At 40.3% G+C, this 20,523-nt stretch overlaps 1 protein-coding gene across 2 annotated transcripts in view; it reads right to left on the bottom strand.

Annotated features, from left to right (window-relative positions):
• The window catches only part of LOC104047097 (1-acylglycerol-3-phosphate O-acyltransferase Pnpla3), a 59,124-nt gene that overhangs the window by 5,805 nt on the left and 32,796 nt on the right, over window positions 1-20,523 (bottom strand). Inside the window, exons 1-7 of one of the 2 annotated variants that reach the window (XM_064460996.1) lie at window positions 14,951-15,252; window positions 8,460-8,692; window positions 7,641-7,706; window positions 5,417-5,626; window positions 4,214-4,274; window positions 1,850-2,065; window positions 760-892 (exon numbers count right to left, since the gene is read on the bottom strand). In XM_064460996.1, coding sequence (XP_064317066.1) covers window positions 760-892; window positions 1,850-2,065; window positions 4,214-4,274; window positions 5,417-5,626; window positions 7,641-7,706; window positions 8,460-8,692; window positions 14,951-15,137 — 1,106 coding nt within the window. In that variant the 5' untranslated portion in view covers window positions 15,138-15,252. Of the gene's footprint in view, window positions 1-759; window positions 893-1,849; window positions 2,066-4,213; window positions 4,275-5,416; window positions 5,627-7,640; window positions 7,707-8,459; window positions 8,693-14,950; window positions 15,253-20,523 lie in introns of those variants that run through there. The other variant, XM_064461006.1, reaches the window with a different exon arrangement.

Genomic DNA, 20,523 nt, shown 5'->3' with positions numbered 1-20,523 from the left:
GTGTTCCATGCCCTGCCCCCAACATTTACGAAGCCTGCAAAATAATCCTGAGACCTTCCTCCCCATCCGCCAAAAAATGGCACAGAAGTGCCACGTTAAGTGGCACAGAAACAAGATATTTTACTGGATTTCTATGTAGTTCCATTTAGAGAACATTTGGTTTTCAAATATTTTCTGAAGATAATAACAATGTCTGCTGCTCAAGGACTGGAATTCTCTTAAGCAAGGACAAAGCTTAGCGTTCATGGTGCATTCATTTAGCATAATTTCTCCTTTACGAGAATTGAAAAACTTATAAAATAAAGCCCTGTTTCAAAAGCACAACTTACTTTCAACCTAAACAAACCTGCTAAGAAAATTTAACTGGTGAGTAAACAATGGATTTCACTCCTAACTTCACGAAGAGGCTAAAGCACAGGAACTATCTGGATAGAGTTCAAATACCACTACAGAATATAGTAATAGTAATAAAGAATGTGCTCCTGGAAAACACAATTAAGGGTGCTTCTTTCAAGAAGCTATGAGGCAGCTACTAGTAATAAGAGTAAATTGTTTAGAAATCTTCTTAATAGGTTTATTTATCTAGCCTTAGATTATAGAGGCTTTGGAGAATGCATTATGTAGGTAGAAATAATGGTCTTTGGACAGCTACCACTTTAATTCTAGAGTACTGGAATGCCTGCAACACTGAATAAGCTCTCAATAAGTAGATGTCCAAAAGTGTAATAATTCTAAAATGGTTCATTAAAAGTTCTTTACCGTAAAGCAACAGAGTAAGCAGACTCCACTGGGAGCGTATACGGTAGCATCAGGTAGGATATCACCCGCATTGGAAAGAGTTTAGAGAACTGAGCGTAGAATCCATTCTGTTCTTTACAGGCTTCCTGCAGTGCTTAAAAATAATGGGTTTTGAAAAAAATGTTAGACTATTTGAAAACACTTTAAATAGTTTGCTCAAGGTCTGGTAATCTTCAGTCAACATTGTAAGTGTTACTGAATAGGGCTTAGTTAGAAAATGAAATAATTAATCTGAAGGCACTCTTATCATAAACCTTCTCCATGCTATTTTAAAATATGGGAAACACAGACTCATACCACAGGGACAAAAGGCATTACCCAGAACTTTTAAGCAATAAGTCTAAGAATTAATTTATAGTAAGACGATGTAAAGTTCATCTCTCCAACAACCCTTATGTATTGTAGATAGCATTCCTGTCTTGTTAGAGACTCTACAACTCTAAGGAGTTTGTTCAAATTCTGAGTTCAGCATATTCCAGCTGTAACACATAGCTGTAAGGAATGCCACACTTCAAATTTTGTTCTCCTAGGTCACCGGGATCACAAAATTCAGCTCTTCAAAATACTGCACAACATCCACAAAAAAAAAACCTAGGTAAAAGTTGTAGATTAAAGAAATATCAGAAGTGGTTCTGGTCTGTCAACAGTTTATTAAAAAGACAGGAAAGCCAGAAAATTAGAAACCCACAGAAGTCTGTTTTAAAAATAAGATGAGGATAACCAGTGTTTGGATTTGAGGTGCAACTTTGGCGTGAAATACATGCTTACAAAAATACTGTGCATATACAAAGTTATCCAAAGCCAAATGAGAACTCAATTCATAACTCTGCAGTGTTTAAAATAGCTCCTTCCTCCTGCTTCAATTTTATTTCTGTAGCTAAATCAAAATGTACATGTTCACATTTAGTAAGTATTTAAAGAACTTTTTTGGGTTGAGCTAGTCTCTGACATCACAGATTCAAAAAAAATGTCTTATGCAAACTATAAAAGTAATTGGGGAAAAAAGAAAGTTTGCCATTCAAAGTTACATGAAACAGTCTGAAGCACATACCTTTACGAAGTCTAGGAGGTAGACTCTCAAATATGCTCTTCTCCAAAGGCCATGGATTTTGCTTCAGCTGGTCATTCAGTACTTCTAGTTTCAAGGTTTCCACTCTGTTATTTTCTGTTGATTTTTTTTTCTTCATATGGTCAATGTGTTGCGCAGCCTCATAAGGATTTCTTTTTGTGAAGGACAAGTGGATATAAATTGAGTCATTTAGAATACCTGAAAGAGCCAAGAGCTTCCACTTAGGCACGATCCACAGTCTTCAGAGTACCTCTACAGTACCTGTGGTCTGTGTATCTGTACAAAGGCCTACCCTGAGGGAACATTATCTACCCAATGTCAAATATACTTGCTCTTATAATCCCACAAACGTTTAATCACACTGATGAATACTGTTTTGCAGGCTTAGGTCTTACTTTAAAACGGGTTCTAAAGAAAAAGAAAAAGTGAAGAGTTAACTGAAATTGCATTGGAAACATACAGTCATTTACCAAAGCTGTTTTCCAGCAAGAAAGCAAATGATTTAGAGGTGAAAAGGAAAACTGATTTAATATTTATTTGAAAGAAAACACCTAAACCAGATCAGACATTTGGGAAATTTGACATGGCAGGTATCACACGAGTACTTTGAGGCACTGCTACAACAGGGTTGAGAGGAAAGCGAGTAGGGTGCGATACTGTTTTAAGATATCTCCAAAGTACAGATCTATATCAACATTGGTTGCCTTGCAAAACTGGTGCCAATTAAGAAATAGCACTGATAATTACCTTTGAAACAAGCACTAGATAATGAGCACAAAGTGAAAAATACAAGAAAGGTATTTATACTTGGTTTCCAGAAAATTGTTATGAAGTTATTTGTATATAAAGACTACCGAATGTGACTAGGATCCATACCTACATACAACAGAATCTGTATCCTACTTATAATTACTCCTAGAAGACAAATGTCAGAAGAATATACAGTGAATTTAGCCCCCCCCAAAAAAAAAAAAGTTATCTGAACTGTTACAGATGGGGGAAAAAAATAATTCCTACTGTTGAAATAACAAGAAAGCAGATTCATAATGAATGAGTTTGGAAAGGTTATAATTATATCTGATTAAGCTAGAAGCAAGACAAACTTGTGACAGAAGAACAAAGGTGATTACAGGATCAGTAGTATGAAAAGGAGGACAATAGTGCAATACAGAGAGGATGTGGGAGAAAGACACCAAGGAAGAGCTGCAAGGAATTTCAGATAGTAGTGTCAGATGGAAACATGCATTCAGGAAGCTTGTGGGTGCAGTACAGTAACAGAACCCATCTCTGCACAGACAACCACAAATTACAGGCTCTTTATATAGCTTGTGCTTTTACTCACCTGGTAAAAGTATGAAGCATGACTCTCTAATTAAATATTTAATAATATTACTAGAAAAATCAAACTCTTAAGCAGAACTGTGACATTCTTTAAAAGGGAAAAGTTTTTCCAAGAAAACTTGAATATTTAATGATTATTTATAACAGAGTATAGGCAGTGAGCACATCAATCTATTACTGCATTCCTGCAGCTGGTACTGTGTGTAATAGCGCAAACACCACATTTCAGTTTCCATTTCTCTAATCTGACCCAGTACCAATTTGCTTCTGCATCCAAAGACCACAGGAGCTATTCATATTAACGCATGATTAACTTTATGCTAAAATCAAGTTATTGTCTTTGCCTCGTTTGTCTCAAAGTATGCAGAGCAAAAACATTTATTAGTAAATAAAACATGTTACTAGAATTCTAGGAGTAGAGCAGAGCAGTTTTCAATTTTTCTTCCTAAACTTATCTGGATCCCAACAACTGCCACATTACAAGCCACCTTCTTCTAAAGGTCTTCCACGATACAGGCTAAGGATTTGTATGTGACTGAGTTTATATTGTTGTTAGCCAGCTCGCACTTCTGGACTATTAGGCTTTACCTAGAAACTGACTTGGATGATATAGCAGATAGGAGGTGATAAGAAGATACAAGTTTCCCAGGAGTGGGAAACAATAACCTATCCATATCCTTCACGATTAACACAGAAGCAGCTAATAATATGATTTCCCTAGAATTGGAAAACTTTGGTAATTTCATTTAATAATACCTTAACATCCACTTCACACAAATTTGACAAAAACCCAGAAGTCCAATTTCTATGTGGCAACACAACTCACCTCAGGTGAACAGTTCTCGTAGAAATCACATAGCTGTAGTACCTAAATTTATCATGATCCCTTCAAAAACCTCAAAGTCCTAGTGCCCCTTCTTAGCTACATACAACCCCCTCACCCCGTTTTTTTTCAAACTCAGGTTAAGACCACATCATCAGTAATTACTGACAAGTGTAACATACCATTCTCTTTCAGGAATTTAAGAGCATCTGAATATCCTTGCTCACAGATCTCTCCCAGTACCTGCAAGCATAGGGTAAATGAGTCAGACGAATAAAAAGGGATTCAACTTAAGATCAAGAGCGTGCATGGAAGTGGCTTTTCATCCTGCACTCTCCATTCTTTTAAGAAAGGTTTATATTAACAATTGCTATAATTCAACAGATTCAGGTTAATATGCCTACTGTGATGATGCATACATGATCATGCGTACATGAACTTATCTTTCAGCCGTTACAGATGCACCGAATTATTCACCTAAAAGGGCAGCATTGTAACAGTTTGCAAGAATTTCCTCCCCTTTGGTTTCTTTGACTAGCCTTTCAGCAGATGCAAGCAACAATGAGACAGGATGGCTTGGAGTATGCCAATTCCCCTCCTTCCCTCCCAGTGCTTCCCACTTCCCAAAACTATGGAAAGTCAGCTGTGCAATTCTCATGCTCAGACTCAGACTGTCTTCCATATGAAAACATCTTTCACCCGATGTACCACCAGCTCACCTACAAGTAGTCCTAGACAAAAAAAAAAAAACAAACACAGAACAAAAAAAATTAAAGCCTACATAAATAGAATTTAACATTTTTCTTCAAGTGGTCAAAACGCTCTCAATTAAGAAATATATCTATAGCAGTCAGGAACATTACTTCTCCTCTGTAGTACATCCCAACCCAATTGGCAAAGTCTGTTTTCATTTTTTCAGCTCCACAACAGCAATTCAAGAACATTTCCCTGGTCAGATCTGCAACCGACAGCACTTAGCAAAGTTTAAAGGCAACTCGTCTGCATTAAGTATTAATTGAGAAAATTACAAGAAGTTCTAAAGCTTCATGGTTTTGTAAGTTCTGAAGCACCTAGTTAGCAGATATACATGAAAGGACTACAAACTGACAGTTATTAATTTACCAATGTTGATTTTATGATAGAATCCTGTGCTAATTCCCAAATAAATACTGAAAGCCAATAGCAGGAGATGCATTTTTAGTGTGAGAGAGACTAAAAATAAGGAGATTGAAGACCAACTATGAAAAAAATAGAAACAAGAAGAGAAATGTCACCAGAAAAGTTTTTATGACTAGATGAAATGCTAAGATTACTGCAGCTTTCTGCAAAAGCAAGGCATTTATGTGGAACGATGTTTTAGTAACTACATGAAGGCAGTGACTTACCTTAGGTTCTGGTGGAAAGAGCGCTTGTGTTAAACGATAAAGGTTTCCCAAACTGAGCTGAATGCTGGTGTTGGTCACATTCATTTCATGAAAGTTGGCAGAATTCCCCTTTGGACAGATATCACACTCCCCAGCAAAAGGTGAAACTGTGATGGTATTCTTAGATTCATAGTGAGGTAAGTTGTCACTGATTCCTCCATCCACATAGCGCTACAACAATTAACAGAAATAAAGTCTCAAAGGCTAAAAATTTCTAACTACCAGACTTCCCATGCAAGAATTAAATAGCATTTAAGACTGTAACAGAACAGCCTCTGCCTATGTTCCCAGGATAATCATTTGGAGTAGCATGCTTTGTCCTCTAATGCCAGTTAAAAAATATTCCAACATGCTCTTCTAGAGCAGCCTGTTCCATCCTGTCAGCTTTCTTGGATGCTCTTTAGACCCAGCAGCATGCAGCAACCGACAAACTTCCTATAGGTGTATAATGCAATCACTAAAGTACATGTGCAATATCACCAAGTCCTTTGTGGAGGTATCAAGTACAACACAACAGGTTTGGCAAAGGAGGAGCCATAGCACACAGCCTTCTCACGAAATTATTAAAAGGTGGAAGCACCCATCTGAGTCACTGTTCTACAGAGGCAAATGGTTTCAGTTACTTGGAGTTTCTGCCTATCTGTTCCCCCTAGTCCATTGCTCTATTTGAAAGGGATAAAAAACCCCAAACATAACCCACCACACCCAAAAGCTTCACTACTAGCAGTTAGATATACCTACTGAAAGTTATGCTTAAGTGTTTGTTTTAATGTATACGTGCATGAAACACCAAGCCAGTAAACAGTAAGATGCTACAAAGTTTACACTTGACATTGTACTATGTTTAAGCCCTACAGGAGTCATGCCAACCTGGTGTTCTTACCAAGTTACATCAAAAATCCCTCCTAAGTACTAAAATAATCTCAAAATAATTGCAAAGATCAAAAAGATATAATGATTCCTTCCCTCAAAATAGGACCAAATAAAGCATCACTCGTATGTTTTTGTACTGTGAACTAAGCCTTTTAAAATAACATTGTTGTCTGGTGACAAGAACTGAATAGCCAGATTAGCCTGGATCCACCTAAACCTTGGAACCAGTCCAACGTCCTGTTTTCATAACACCTTTAATCTGGAAGAGTTTAAGACGACATAAAGGTTTAGAAGTACAGATAAAGAAAAATCCCTATACAGTTCTAATCACTTTTGCTTAAATTTCAGCATGAAAAAGAAAATACATTTCATGCCTATCCTTGACCTTTTAGCACTTCCAAATTGCCCTGAGAACAGTCTGTAATCAACCACTGTTAAAGATGTTTTCAGTTTTCTTCCAATACTCTTCCCTGCTCCTTGAGTAAGGAGCTCCAAAGTGTGAAGGAAAGCAAATGCAAGTTAATACAACACTATAGCAAAAAGCCATGAATGTCACTGCCCTGATTTGAAAGGCATGTCTGCTTCCAGACCTGTTAAATCAAAACACCTACAACAAACTATACTAACTTTTTGCCTGTTGTTGCCCCTTTAGTGGAGGATTTAGGGAAAAAAAAAAAAGTATAGCTGTGAAGTATTAAGAGGTTTTGTAACCAACAGTTCCTGTGAAGTAATAGAACAGACTGATATCATGACACTTCACCTTTAAAAAGTAGCCTTTCTTACACTGACACAAATGACAGAAGACATTAGAAAGGTTTTGTTTATATCTAACTGAACATGGAACTTTAATCCAGTTTTAAGGCGGATCTACCTACAGCAAGAACACAAAGGTATACAATAAACTATCCTACAAGATTTTGTTTTTAAACAAACAATTATAAGTGACTCTTTCTATAAATTTGTGCAGGTGAATGAGCATCACATTCTTCAATAAATATTTATCCTTAAATTAAATATTTGCTAGCCTAGAATACCCTCTTTTAATTACTGCATGAGCAAGCAAGAAATTTAAGAGAGTGAGTAAGCATGTGTATGTGTTTTGCAGGGTGGAGAAGAAATACACATCACAGATTTTCCACACATTTAGTGCTCCCTTGCTTTTTTGAAAACTTGTAACATACAGCTAACGGTACCAGAAGCTATGATGAAGGTATTTATTTTACAGTAGGATAACCAAAAAACCATACACATTGTCTCTTAATACTTTCAGAATAGCTAGAACCATTTTTAGATCTTAACAATACATACTTACCACACCTCTAAATGATGGTGGAATTAGGCCACAATAAATAGGGACAAATGAACTACAGATTAAAGCCTGTAGGAAAATGAGACCATATAGATTAAATGGTAGCTGTTCTATTATTGAAATTATAATGTATCCTTATCTCTTTAGATGTTAGCAAATACAATCGAGCAACCAACCAAAAAAATCCCAGCAAGTACACCTGAATAAAAATAAGGGGGGGGGAAGGTTATTATCAAGCATTATTCAAAACAGGATGAGGGTATTTCACATTTCTTTTTTAGAATGCATCCACGCTTCATCTAAAAAAAAAAAGGTAAGACTCACTAAAAGACCATTTCTAGAAATGCTAATTAGCAAGGAAAAGTTTAGGATCATTCACTCATGCTATGTATTTTCTGAGTAACCATAGTCACTAACTGAGGATGCAAATATCAACATTCTGGGATCACATTAGGCTAGTTTAGTAACTGATATTAAGAATTTTAAAAAGATATTTTGACTGTTTCTTGATCACTGCTTTTATAAGAAGGACCTTTAAAAAATTTTTGTTCATGCAGGATATAGTTTCATTAGATACACTGCACTTTAAAGGCATTTGTCCTTTCTAAGATTGGTTCCTCGCACCAGTTTACTAAAACAGTTCACAGATACATTGACTGGGAAAATTAGTAAGTGAATTTAGTCTAACGAAGCTTGAACTCATCTTTAAAATACTGTCAAAGTCACAATATCCTAAAATGTCTAAAAAGGAAATCCAATGGATGACATTAAGTGGACTTAAGATTACAGAAACTTTTTAAAAGTTGCCAAAAATAAACATACCTGGACAACTTCTTCTTTAGAGTTAAAATTAGATATCAATGCATTTTTACCATCTGATACTCTGGTTAGTGAAATACACAGTCTGCCCGATGACAACTGGTGAGCATTTTCTGGAAGATTTCTCATCAGTCCATCTCTTATTATCTTTACCACATTAAAGGAAGGGTGAAGAGGACCAAGATTTCGCTTTCTAGCTTCTTTGGCTAATGCCAGAACATCTGCACAAGCTTGAGCTGAAAATAAAATGCATTTAATTTACAAACAGAAGATATGTCAAAAACCAACAGACATGCTTCTGGTAGTAAAGCGTAACTAGAGCTCCAACTTTTCTCTAGCACAAAAATTCAAGAGCTTTTTAACAGGTAAAATAACTGCCCATTAGCGTTTAACATAGTTTAGGAGTTTTCTGAGGAAAAAAAAAAAAAAGTCACTTGAGATTTTCAAATAGAACTCCTGGTGAAGACCCAGCCACTAAGTTAAGTCCATGTTATTTATATATAGACTCTAGGTTTAAGATATCCATAGAAGATGCTTCCTTTAGGAATTATTCATTCCAGAAACACATTCTTTAAGAAAAAAGAAAGATGAGTGACCTTCCGTAAGAATGCATGCATGAACATATTCCATATGCAACATCCATAAAAAACTACAGTGTATGATGCACAGACTTAAGATCCACAGTATGTCTGCTGAAGAAGCAGAGCACCAGGGTTCATCACAGTTAGTAACACTTGTTGGACTTGAAGCAAACTTCAAGATTTCAGGGCATGACTTATCTTCATTTTTACATAAACACAATAAAGGGAACATTAAATGTAATCTTATGGTAAGGAACATCATGGGGAAGTTCTTAAAGCAGTGGGTAAGGAATGTGTAGGAGATCTGTAACACCTCTCACACAAGCCTCCACCCAAAAAGGTGCATTTTTACAACTATTAACAGAGACATAACAATTTTTTCCCCAATTAAATGAGCATTTGGAAACTAGATCAAACCACTACAGAAGAAAATTGTTCCCAGAAAACACTAAAATCATTTTAATAATCATACACCTAGCCATATTAAGAACAGCAGCTCATGCACATGCAATGTTTTGTTTGAATTTTTAATGTCATGTTTCTCCAGGGTGTAGTTTGAGGAAATTGCCTGATAAGCTCGTCACCTTGGTAGAGGAAAGGGGGGTAGGGAGGAAGGTCAAAGTAACAGGTTATTAACCTGAGTGATATGCTACAAGGTCATCTAAAAATATTTTCAGAACTTGCATATTTTAACTTACATAGACTCTTTCTAGAATAGATAGGATTCAACTTATCAAGTTAAATGTGAGCACTGCACTGGAAACAACTCTAAGCCTTTGAGTTCAGGCTCATTTCCAAAAACATTATTTTTCTAAAATGTTATTTTTTACCACTCAAATAGCAATACCTAAACCTTTCTCATTCTTAAGACAGTAAACCAAGAGTCTGTGTTCAAAAAGAGTATATCTCAAAAAATCTAAAGTATCAGACATACTCCATTTTTACCACTGCAGTTTGTTTCGTTCCACCCTCACAGAGTGAAGTTTTGGGCCATGAATCCACCGACACCACCAGCCTGACTCCACCTCCCACCCCAGAAGACAGCAAACGATTAGAAACAGCTCACAGTTCATGGTCAAATATATACTTATGTTTGTGAAACATTCTACATGCAAATAAAAAAAGGCACGAGTCATGTTCTGGCAAGTGAAGAAGTTATTTCCAAAAGCAGTTATGCAGGCAGTTTTAGCAGTTCTATTTTTCATGCATTCAGGTATAAATTACCTCCCTTTTTTTAAATAAACTAATTTAGTAATGTTCAATCTTCTAAAGTTTCTAAAGAGAGAAATCAGATGTTGCAGGACTCTGAGATACTGAACTACCAGAACTCCGTTCAGGAACAGCAGTCTTAGTGCATGCATTAATTTCCTTTTGCAAAATAAGTATTTTTGAAAACTTATGTGCCAGGCAAGTAAATTGCTTGTTCTAAAAAGCAGACCAAGAACACTGGATGCACAGACACATGAGCAAATACTCACACTCTCACTTCTCTGCCACGTCTTGACCCTGTTTTTCTAGCTAGCATCCTGTCAAATTGAAGCTCAAGCTATTATCTAAGTTTGAAACATGGCAACATCTTCACTCATTTGCACTGCAGGTCTGTTCCTGCAGAAAAAAATATGCAGTAAACCAGTGCCCTCTACTAACCTTGTGTTGTGATTCTTTACCTTTCACAGCAAAAAGTGTCAGGCAAGTATCAGCTCACTTTACAGACCCCATAATTTGCAGGTCTACAAAACTGATGGCCTCTAAAAGTTTAGATTTGAACTCCTTCATTTCAACTTCCTTTCAGAAAATAACTACCCATCAAAATGAAATTTGATTTCACAGTTTACCCATCTCTTCCACATAAAAGAATTTCTACATTTGAGGTAGCCTATAGGGAAGAAAAATGCATTGTAACCTATTTTAAATACAAGAAGAGCTCTTAAGCAAAAAAAGAGTATGTTGTGTCTAGCCAGGAGTAAGTGATATTATAACACTGAAAGCTGTTCATTATTAATTCAACAGACTTCAAGGTATTCCAACTTCATTTTCTTCTCCCTTCCTTCCTCAACAGGGCTAGAATACAGTTACCTCATAGGCTGATTTATTCCAACATGGAATCTTCTCAGAAGATGACAGAGGGCTAGAGCTCAAGTCAGACTGGGATTTTAGGCAGAACTTGGTACATCTGTTTTACTTTTTGAAATGCAAGAGAGCTAAAGAAATTAATGTTCCTATTAAATGTGAACTGTCTCTAGTTATATTCCTATAGACCTAGTTATATTCCTATAGTCCTATTCTTAATGGTTGTTGCGGTTTAACCCAGCAGGCAGCTAAACACCACATAGCCATTCACTCACTCCCCTAGAGTGGGATGGGGGAGAGAATTGGAAAAAAGGTAAAGCTAGTCAGTTGAGGTAAAGACAATTTAATAGGACAGGAAAGGAAAGGAAAATAATAATCCTGATAAAAGAGTATACAAAACAAGTGATGCACAATGCAATTGGTCATCACTCAGTGACCAATGCCCAGCCAGTTCCTGAGCAGTGGCTGTGCCCCCCTGGCCAGCTCCCCCCAGGTTTTTTTGTTCCGCATGATGTCATATGGTACGGGATATCCCTTTGGCCAGGTTGGGTCAGCCCTCCTGGCTGTGCCCCCTCCCAGCTTCTTGTGCACCTCCAATCTCCTTGCTGTCAGGGCAGTACGAGAAGCTGAAAAGTCCTTGACTTAGTGTAAGCACTGCTCAGCAACAACTAACACATTAGTGTGTTATCAACATTATTCTCATCCTAAATCCAAAACACAGCACTATACCAGCTACCAGGAAGAAAATTAACGCTATCCCAGTTGAAACCAGGAAAACAGTTAAATAACTATTAATTTGTTTCCCACAGAATAAAACCTGACATCATATTTACCGCTCCCACCAAACCTGTTCTCTTTAGTGCCCCGCTAGAATGGATAACCACATCACCACCGAAATACCAGATCTCCAAGACATCCATGGGGAAGACCTAACAAGAGCAGCACACCTTAACAGTTCCAGTTTGAAATAGCCTGGAATGCACTTCACCCTCAACTTCACCTCTTAGCCTCTTCCTCTACCTTCCCCCAAATTCCATGAAGGAAGCGTCTACCTCAGTCTGGAAAAGTACACTTATTTCCCCATTCAATAGCTAATGTTTCCATTTATTTGAACTTGAAATGCTACACACTCTCCATTTGCCTATCCAACAGGCAACATGAAGCACACAGAAAACCCTATATTTAAAACATCTGGCTACAAACCTGTAAGAGATGAAATATACAAGTCAATTTTAGTCAAAAACCCTGTTCATATACGTACATACTCGGAGTTTTATGTGCACCAACAAGCATACCAATTCAAGTCTGGGTCCAGTCAAGTCTTGAACACCTCCAAGAATGGAGATGCCACAACCTCTCTGGGCACCTGTTCCAGTATTTTACCATTCTCATGATACATTTCTTTCCCCTACACCTAATCAGAATTTGCCATGTTCCAGCTTGTGTCTGCTGTCTCTCATCCTTCCTCTACCCATCTCTAAGAAGAGTTTGGCTCTGTCTTCCCACTGTGAAATGCAACTGTGGAAACACATGGAGTTATAAACACAACTGCAGAAATAATAAATACTGTATATTAAAGCATATCAGTGTAAGGAAGGTGTACAATACAAACTAATGAAATTGTTTATATCAAATTATTATACCCAGAGAGTGTTTCTTTAGAGCTTACTTAAAATCCTCTGCTTTCACAGAAACCCACAAAAAATTAACAGCTAAGAAGATCTAGAATTAACATGGGAATACCTTCTTAGTTTGATGAATTTACAATGATTTACAGTTTTTAGAATGTGGCTAGCTTTGAACTGTCTCCCAACATTTCCAAGTGGCTTTTTTTTTTTTTTTTTTTAAAAAAAAGGCTTCCAAAAGAAATACACTTGCCCGTGAAATACAATACCTTGGCCAGTGATCACACACATACTAGCTGCTCCACTAGTCAGAAAAAAGCAAAAATCTCAGTTGGCATATGAGAAGGGAAAGACAAGGGAATAATTTGAAGTCTGCAAGTTTCAGTTATTAAAATGCTAAAAATTTTAAATGCTGTTAACAACACATACTTTCAGGTATACAATATTTTTTTTGTGTGCTTAAGAGCACTTAAAATATTTAAAGCGGCTTCCTTCTTAAATACTTTACAATGACTTAAGACTTAAAATTGGATATGTTAAAAAAATAGTTACTGTGGATAAATATGATTTGTTTTAAAAGCTTGTATTAGGCTCCTAACAACTCAAGCGTGTTATGTGAGGACATTACAGCAAAATTAAATTAAAAAGTTTAAGTAGCACAAGTTTATTGCTAAAGCTTTGAAAAAAAATAAGCATATGTGCTAGAGATCAGTGGCTAAACAGCAAGGACAAGCATTTCACATCATTATTCTCTTGCACTTACAGAGAACTGTTCATTTTAGTCAGTGAATTGTTCCCTCAGAAATTTAAAAGCAAAACCCAAATCCTCTCCAAATTCAAAATAAGCACTCATTGTTCTCTTCCTCCACCTATAAGTAAGATGAAATGTAAATTTACAAAACGTTTTAGCCCTAAACCTGTTCAGGGTACCGTTAACATAAACAATCAGTGTTGTGTCATGAACTAGACAAGCTTTTATTCAGTGGATTTCTCTGGTTTAAAAGGAAAACCAATTTCAGATTTCCAGATATTTCATACACCTTTTTAACTGCATTCCGGTCACTATAGTAACACCTTGATATTTTACTTCTATCAAGCTTACTTTAATGTCTAACATGTCCAATTCAGTACATATACTTCTCCTACTACTAGAAAATAGGCACTTATTTCACAAGAGAGGCTATATTTAGTTGCAAACTAACATCTTTTATCCGGTATAAATACAAAATAAGATTAACTCTATTACTTAAATTACAATTAAAATCAGTGATTTTAATCAGTCCATTGTTTCTAATCATATATCTAAGTGACCTATGCAATATACACTGTGCACGGATTAAAGAGGAAAAGCACGTTAAAGCTAACCTAAACCCTGACCTTAACTCTCTTAGCCTTACCCCAAGAAAAAGAGAAGCTTTAGAGGAAGAAAGTTAAAGCTAACTGAAACTTCATGTAAATTTGGATCAAAGGTAACTGCACTATTTTCCAATAAAGTGTATTTATTTTGTTTCAAACTGATGACAGGGTTAGTTTGCTTGCTTTGAAGGGTATGAGGACCCAGCTACCTCCAACTCTCCCAAGATTTTAAGTCCTCTGCTTCGCACAAAGGCAAGAGCAGCTGCCACCAGCCCCGTATTTGCAACTCCGAGCGCAGGACGCACAGCGACTCCCGAGACGGGCGCGTATCCGTCCCTGTACCTGGGGTTGCAAACTCCAGCGATTTTACTACAAGAAGTGTTGAAATCCGATGAGGCATCGTAAAGACCGTTTCTTAAGCCCGGGAGGCTGCTAAACATCCTTCCAAAGTGAAGACACCTCAAGGAAACACACGGGTTTTGCGTCTTTTACTCGGAGGTGAGATTTGCGCGGGATGAGACGCACGGGAACAGAAGACAGCCCAGCACCTACGGGGCCATACGGCCCGTTCGGATTTAATTTCATAAAGGGGATCATGTTCCTTTTTGGTGGCAGAAAACGAGAAAGAGAGCAAAACAGCCAGCCCGCAGGGCAGGGCACGGCGGGGCAGCCCCGCCCACCCCGCGGCTCTCCCGGCCAGCCCGCAACGCCGGCCGAGCGGGACCGAGTCGGTCCCGGCCCCGCCACCCCCTTCCCGCAGGCGGCGCGGGGCACGCCCGTCGCCTCAGTCACCTCAGCCCGCCGCCCCGCCCCGCTCCCCTCCGCCCGCCGGACCCGCCGCCGCCGGGGCAGAGCCGCTGACCCAGAGAGCCGCCTCCGACGAGCACGGCGCCGGCGAGCGCCCCGGCGGAGGCGCCGTAGATGCGCCGGGCGTCGCGGATGATGTGCGGGGCGCGCTCCTGCAGGCAGGTGGCGGCGCCGATGTGGTAGACGCCCAGGAAGCCGCAGCCGGCGAACGAGACGCTCCAGCCGCGCTCGCGGTCCAGCATCGTCACCGGCGGCCGGCGGGCAGCGCGCGGGCCCTCAGGCAGCAGGCAGCTCCTGCCGCCGCCGCGCGACTGAGGCACGAGCGGCTGGGCCGCCCTGCGGCTTACATGGCCGCCGCGCCCAGCGCCACCAGCCCGCGCAGCAGCCAATCCCGCGCCTCCGCTCGCCCTGCCCCCGTGGCCCAAGGCGCCGCAGCCAACCCGAGGGCAGATGCAAATATAGCCCCGCCTCCTCCCGCTCCCACCCACCCCCCCCCGCCATCAGAGGGTGGCCGCGGCTTTTCGTGAGTCGTGACCCGAGCCCCGCGTGGGGCGGCTGCTGCTCTGTGTCCCTCGGGCTCCTCAGCTCCCCGCGGCCTAGGCCGGCCCCCACGGCCCCCCTCCGCTGCGGGGCGGCTGGCTTCTCGCCGCTCCCGAGCGGCTCGGTCCCGCGGGGCTCGCCCCGCACACCCCACCCAGAGCCGCCAAGCGGGGCCCAGGCGGGGTTAGGTAAGGCTCCGGCGGGCGGGTTGCTGTAACCTTGAAACGCGCCCTTTGGCCTTCAGATAAGAAACGAAGGCAACGCCGGGGTCTGCCGCGGCTCCCCGTTGCGGCGGGGCAGCGGGACGCGGCCCTGCTCCTGCAGCCGGCGCGGGTTCCGCGGTCGCCCTGATGGTGCCAGGCTCAGAGGAACGTATCGCGCCGCCAGCGTGTGCCGTCACTGGTATGTCGTCACCTGCTGCAAGAGCAAGCGCTGTTCAATAGGCCTGCGATAAACTTCAAGAGCAAATTAACGATGATAATACTAAGCTTATAAAGCAAAGATCAGAGAACAATCTGCTTTTTTTCTGATTATCTCAAAGCATTAACTTACACGATTCTCTGTTCATGTTCTACCAATATTTTACAGACAGAAGTACAAGCAAAGCAACTAAATGCCACTGGCAAAATGGTGTCATCCAGCAGAGTTACTCACCTGACTGATCCATCAAAACCAGGCAACAGGCACTGGTGGCCTTTCAGAGGTGTCGTAATGGCACCTTTAAGCACCTGAAGACCTCCAGAAAATCTGTAGCATGCTGATGAGTGATTGGCACCAACTGATTAATATGATCACTCGCAACTGTCTGTACAGGACTGCTTAATACAGTGCCGCATCACAATGTCTAACTTCACTGCAAACAGGCCCATACGTTCATTAGCACAGCACTGCGCGAGATCTATTTGCTATATAACATGCCTGTGTGAAGAAGGTGGTGCGTCAACCAGCCCTGACTCGTGTTTGCATCAGTGTAGCAATGCCATCATACTTTCAGCTCTACAGACTATTTTGCTCACCACTAGTTCAGGTATTTCTGTGGAGTGCTGCACTGGAGGCCAGAGATGTGCCCTAAATGTTTCTCTGCTCAAGTCCTCTGGAAGTCTTAAATGCATCTGACATGTCCAGGCAGGATTTAGCTCCCTGTAAAAGGTGCCTATTTCCTCTAAAAGTTGTAGGAGGAAGTGGTATTTGTGCGTGACTCCTCTCACCACAAATCCCAGCGTTTCCACTAGGCTCCCGCTGTAATGCTGGTGGAGATTGAGTGGCTCAGAAGGGCATTCACAACAATCACCTTGCCCTGCAGGGAGCTCCCCAGAGCTGGACTATGAAAAAAACCCAGAACAGCATGTCTGAAATCCTCTAATATTTAATTGCCTCACTCAGGACTGCAGAAAACCTCTTTAGCTACTTGTATGCACCATCATATCCTGACAATTGGATTTAAAAATATCGAAAAAGTCCAAGAAGAGCTCATACTTTCCAAATACACCTAGGAGAGGTGGTGTTGCACAATTTTTTATTTAAAGACAGCACACTGCCAGAAAGAGCACAATTCAAGTTCTTTTTCGATCTGAGTGGGCTTGAAGCCATACTGAGCAATCTCTAGTAGTTTTTACAGGGAGATTTTGAACAAAACACTATGATGAGAAACTCAGGATTCTGCCTCTAAGTGAGGACCAGAAGCACTGGGCCAAACTTCCAGTTTTCCTACCTCTCACTTCGCAGTCTAGTCACCTCTGTCTTGTTGGGGTGTGTGTCTTAATCCGTTTATCACCTCACCATTTCAATGGGCCGAGCAGAGTTTCCTAATACCAATCCTGTCTGTCATTTAGGCACTTCCCTTCCTTTAGGCAAGAGAAAGGTGCAAGACTGAACTCAGTGCACAGGGAAGAGGGAGCTGAAGAGGGAGATGAAACCACATCCCACGCTTCCTAGAGGAGCCCTGTTTCATGGGAGAGGTGACTGTGACCCCTACCATTTTCCATGCTCTTCTAAAGGAATTGGCCAGCTCTGTTATTTTCATATTCACTCCATCTGTGCTCTCACGCTGTTCACTCAGAGCCTAAGTGCTGGAGAGTACCATTTCTTAATCCGTGCTTTTGGAAAAGCAACACTGAGGTGTTCAGAGAGGGACATTTCTGAACATCTGCAGAAATTTGACAGAGAGACCCAGTTAAGTGGCATGGGAGCAGGGAATTTTCAGAGCATTATCCCATCAATAGGTTTTTCAGGGCTAATCTTAATTTTACTGCTAGAGATCAACCCCATTTAAAAAATAATTTCTATCCCTAAACTGTCACGAGAAGGCTGTTCCTAAGCCTCATTTCTTTAATAGTTAGAAGGAATCTTACTTCTACCATAAAATGGTACATGGCCAGCTCATAAACAGCTGCTTTTCTCCTTTGTCCTTTTACATTAGTTATCTCCTTTATGTCACTGACAATGTCTGGAGCGATACTCCTCCTTCCCTGCCAGCCCTCATTCTGTGACACTCGGGGAGCTGAGGTCCTCTAGCTTCCTCTCATGGGGAAGGTGCTACAAATTCTCCCCAACCAGTACTGCAACCAGGCCTTCAGTTGGGGTTTCATTAGAGCCTTACACAGTGTTTGCTAGGGAAGCTGAGTTACTGATTCTGATTACTTATATTATGATCAGCTGATAAATGCAGGTCCTTCTGCATCTCAACTTAGATCAATTTTTTTCAAATGTATTGTGATTTCCCAGTACACAACACCAAGTTTGCTCACCAACATTGCACTCCCCTTCCTGTGTACGCCTGCTCTTTTAAAAACAAACAAAAAAAACCAAAACCAAACCCCACAAAACAAAACACAAAAAAAGCGCAACAAAACAAACAGAAAACAACTGAGGTACATATGGACAGGAAGGATCCCATTTCCCTTCCCTGGAAAAGCAGCTGCCTCATCAATAGGGTAGATTAGTTTGACACACTGAACCTTTGGCTAATCAGTGGCTATCTCATCTCCCTGTTATCTCCAGGCCTAAAAAGATAATTGTCCTTCCTCTCAAAACCTATTCTAATCCTTCTTTTTCTTTCCTTTTTTTTTTCTCCACATTTTTCAGTTTATTTGTTTAATTCCAGTTTCAGTTAATTCAGTTTATCTGTTTAATTCCAGTTTTACCTGCCCTGCACATAGCTGTTTAGGATAAAGATCCTGGAGCTAGCTCTAAAATCCGGGACATCTGAGAAAGCTGATGCAACCTCACCACAAGCACTACCAACTAACCCTTCTGCAGCTGTACAATACGCAGTTTCAAGATTGTGCCATTTAACTCGCGTACCCCTACGTATACTATGCTGCAATCTGTGTTGCAGACATATCCTAAATCCTTTACTGAATCTAATCCATAATCACTTCCCCATAACTCCAGGAATATGAAGTAAGGCCTGAAAGGCCACATGATGGAAGTCAAATATAGTTTGGTGGGGGTACAATCTACCAGGAAACCTGCACACAGCTTACAAACTTCTATAAACAGGTGTCAACCCAACCCAATGTCTGGCATGTAAATTCAACAGGCGTGCCATTCTGTCCATCATTTAACCACCAAACGATTCTGCCTTAATCCTTTCCATTTAGCTACCATGTTAACTGTGATATAGGCGTGCTGTTTTCCTAAGATAGGGATTAAATAAAATCTACTGTAAAAGAAAAGAGAAACTGAGAGTGCACTTGTAAAGTGCCCTTAACTCCTTAGAAGAATGGTGCCACTTAAGTACTAGGTTTGCTGAAGGCACATAGGTTTGCTGAAGGCACATAATTTATACATAGGATAGCACAGCAGCAGGAGGTAATGGGAGCACTACTGGACAGGTGGCAAGTCATCAAGTCCGAGATCTTGGACAGCCTTAAAGATCTGATGACAATTTCTGTCCAGTAATACATACACCATTGCTCCAGCTCCTTCAGCTAATATCACTGCAGGTTTGATAACCTGATGTGGGGTAATTGCCCACACAGATTGAAGAGCTGTGGCTTGTGCTTTTTCAGATTGAACTTCGATTCAATGTCAGGTTTGCAACACCAATAACACTGTTCCAATGCTGTCTCCTCTAGATAAAGCAAAGGTATTTGTTGAAGATACCTGAAATACAGGAACTCGAGAATCTGATACCAAGAGAGGATGTAAAATAAGAGGAGAAGTTGGGGTACAGAGCCATACAACATTCTGCGGGGTTATTATACGAATCTTCACATATAGACTAATAGGTCGTGGTCCCACCACACAATCCATGGGTGTAAACAATTCCATTTCCCCTGTAGTTAATATTTTGGGAGTAACACCATCTGGAAGAATTTCAGTCCTCGCCATGTTTTGTACTGGAGGTGTTGTAATACGATCATGGCATGTTTGATTATGAATATTCCAGCTATTTAACAAAAAACTACTTTAGTAAGATGTGAACTCCAGTGTTGTAAAGTTTTAGTACTGGTTAGCTTTTTTAATTGTTTGTTCAATGTCCCATTCATTCTTTCAATCAAGCCATTACCTTGGGGATGGTAGGCAATGTGGAATATCCAATCTATCCCTAGCCCTGAGGGGATATTATGTCCAATAAAGTATGTTCCTTGGTCACTTTGTATTTGGTGAAGAGGTCCGTACTGATGAATGAGTTGTTCTAATGCTTCAATTGTGTTATGCTGATCAGCATATTTGGTGGGTTTAGCAAAAAACGGTCCTGACACTGTATCCACAGCAGTGAATGCATATCGCCACCCCCTCAACAGGGGCAGGGGGCCAGGTATTCAAGGCCCACCAACCCCGTTTTGTCTTTCCCCATGACCTATATAATGCCATTAAATGTAGCTGCATACAAATAGTACAATTATGTACTCATGCTTTATAAATATATAAAGGCTATTGAAAAGAAAGCATGAGCAAGATCTACCACCACCTTCCAGGGCTGTAAATTTTTGCTAATTTTTTCTATAAGAGTAACCATATCTGGTGCCATAACTGCACGTGGGGGGTGGTGGTGACTGTATTCAGTTCTCTATAATCTACAGTCATTCTCCAAGTGCTGTCTGTTTTGGAACAGGCCAAATAGGATTATTAAAAACAGTC

Source organism: Phalacrocorax carbo, chromosome 1, assembly GCF_963921805.1.
Source record: "Phalacrocorax carbo chromosome 1, bPhaCar2.1, whole genome shotgun sequence".
Lineage (NCBI taxonomy): Eukaryota > Metazoa > Chordata > Aves > Suliformes > Phalacrocoracidae > Phalacrocorax > Phalacrocorax carbo.
Note: the sequence above shows the minus strand (reverse complement) of the source record. Positions and strands in the feature narration are given on the sequence as shown.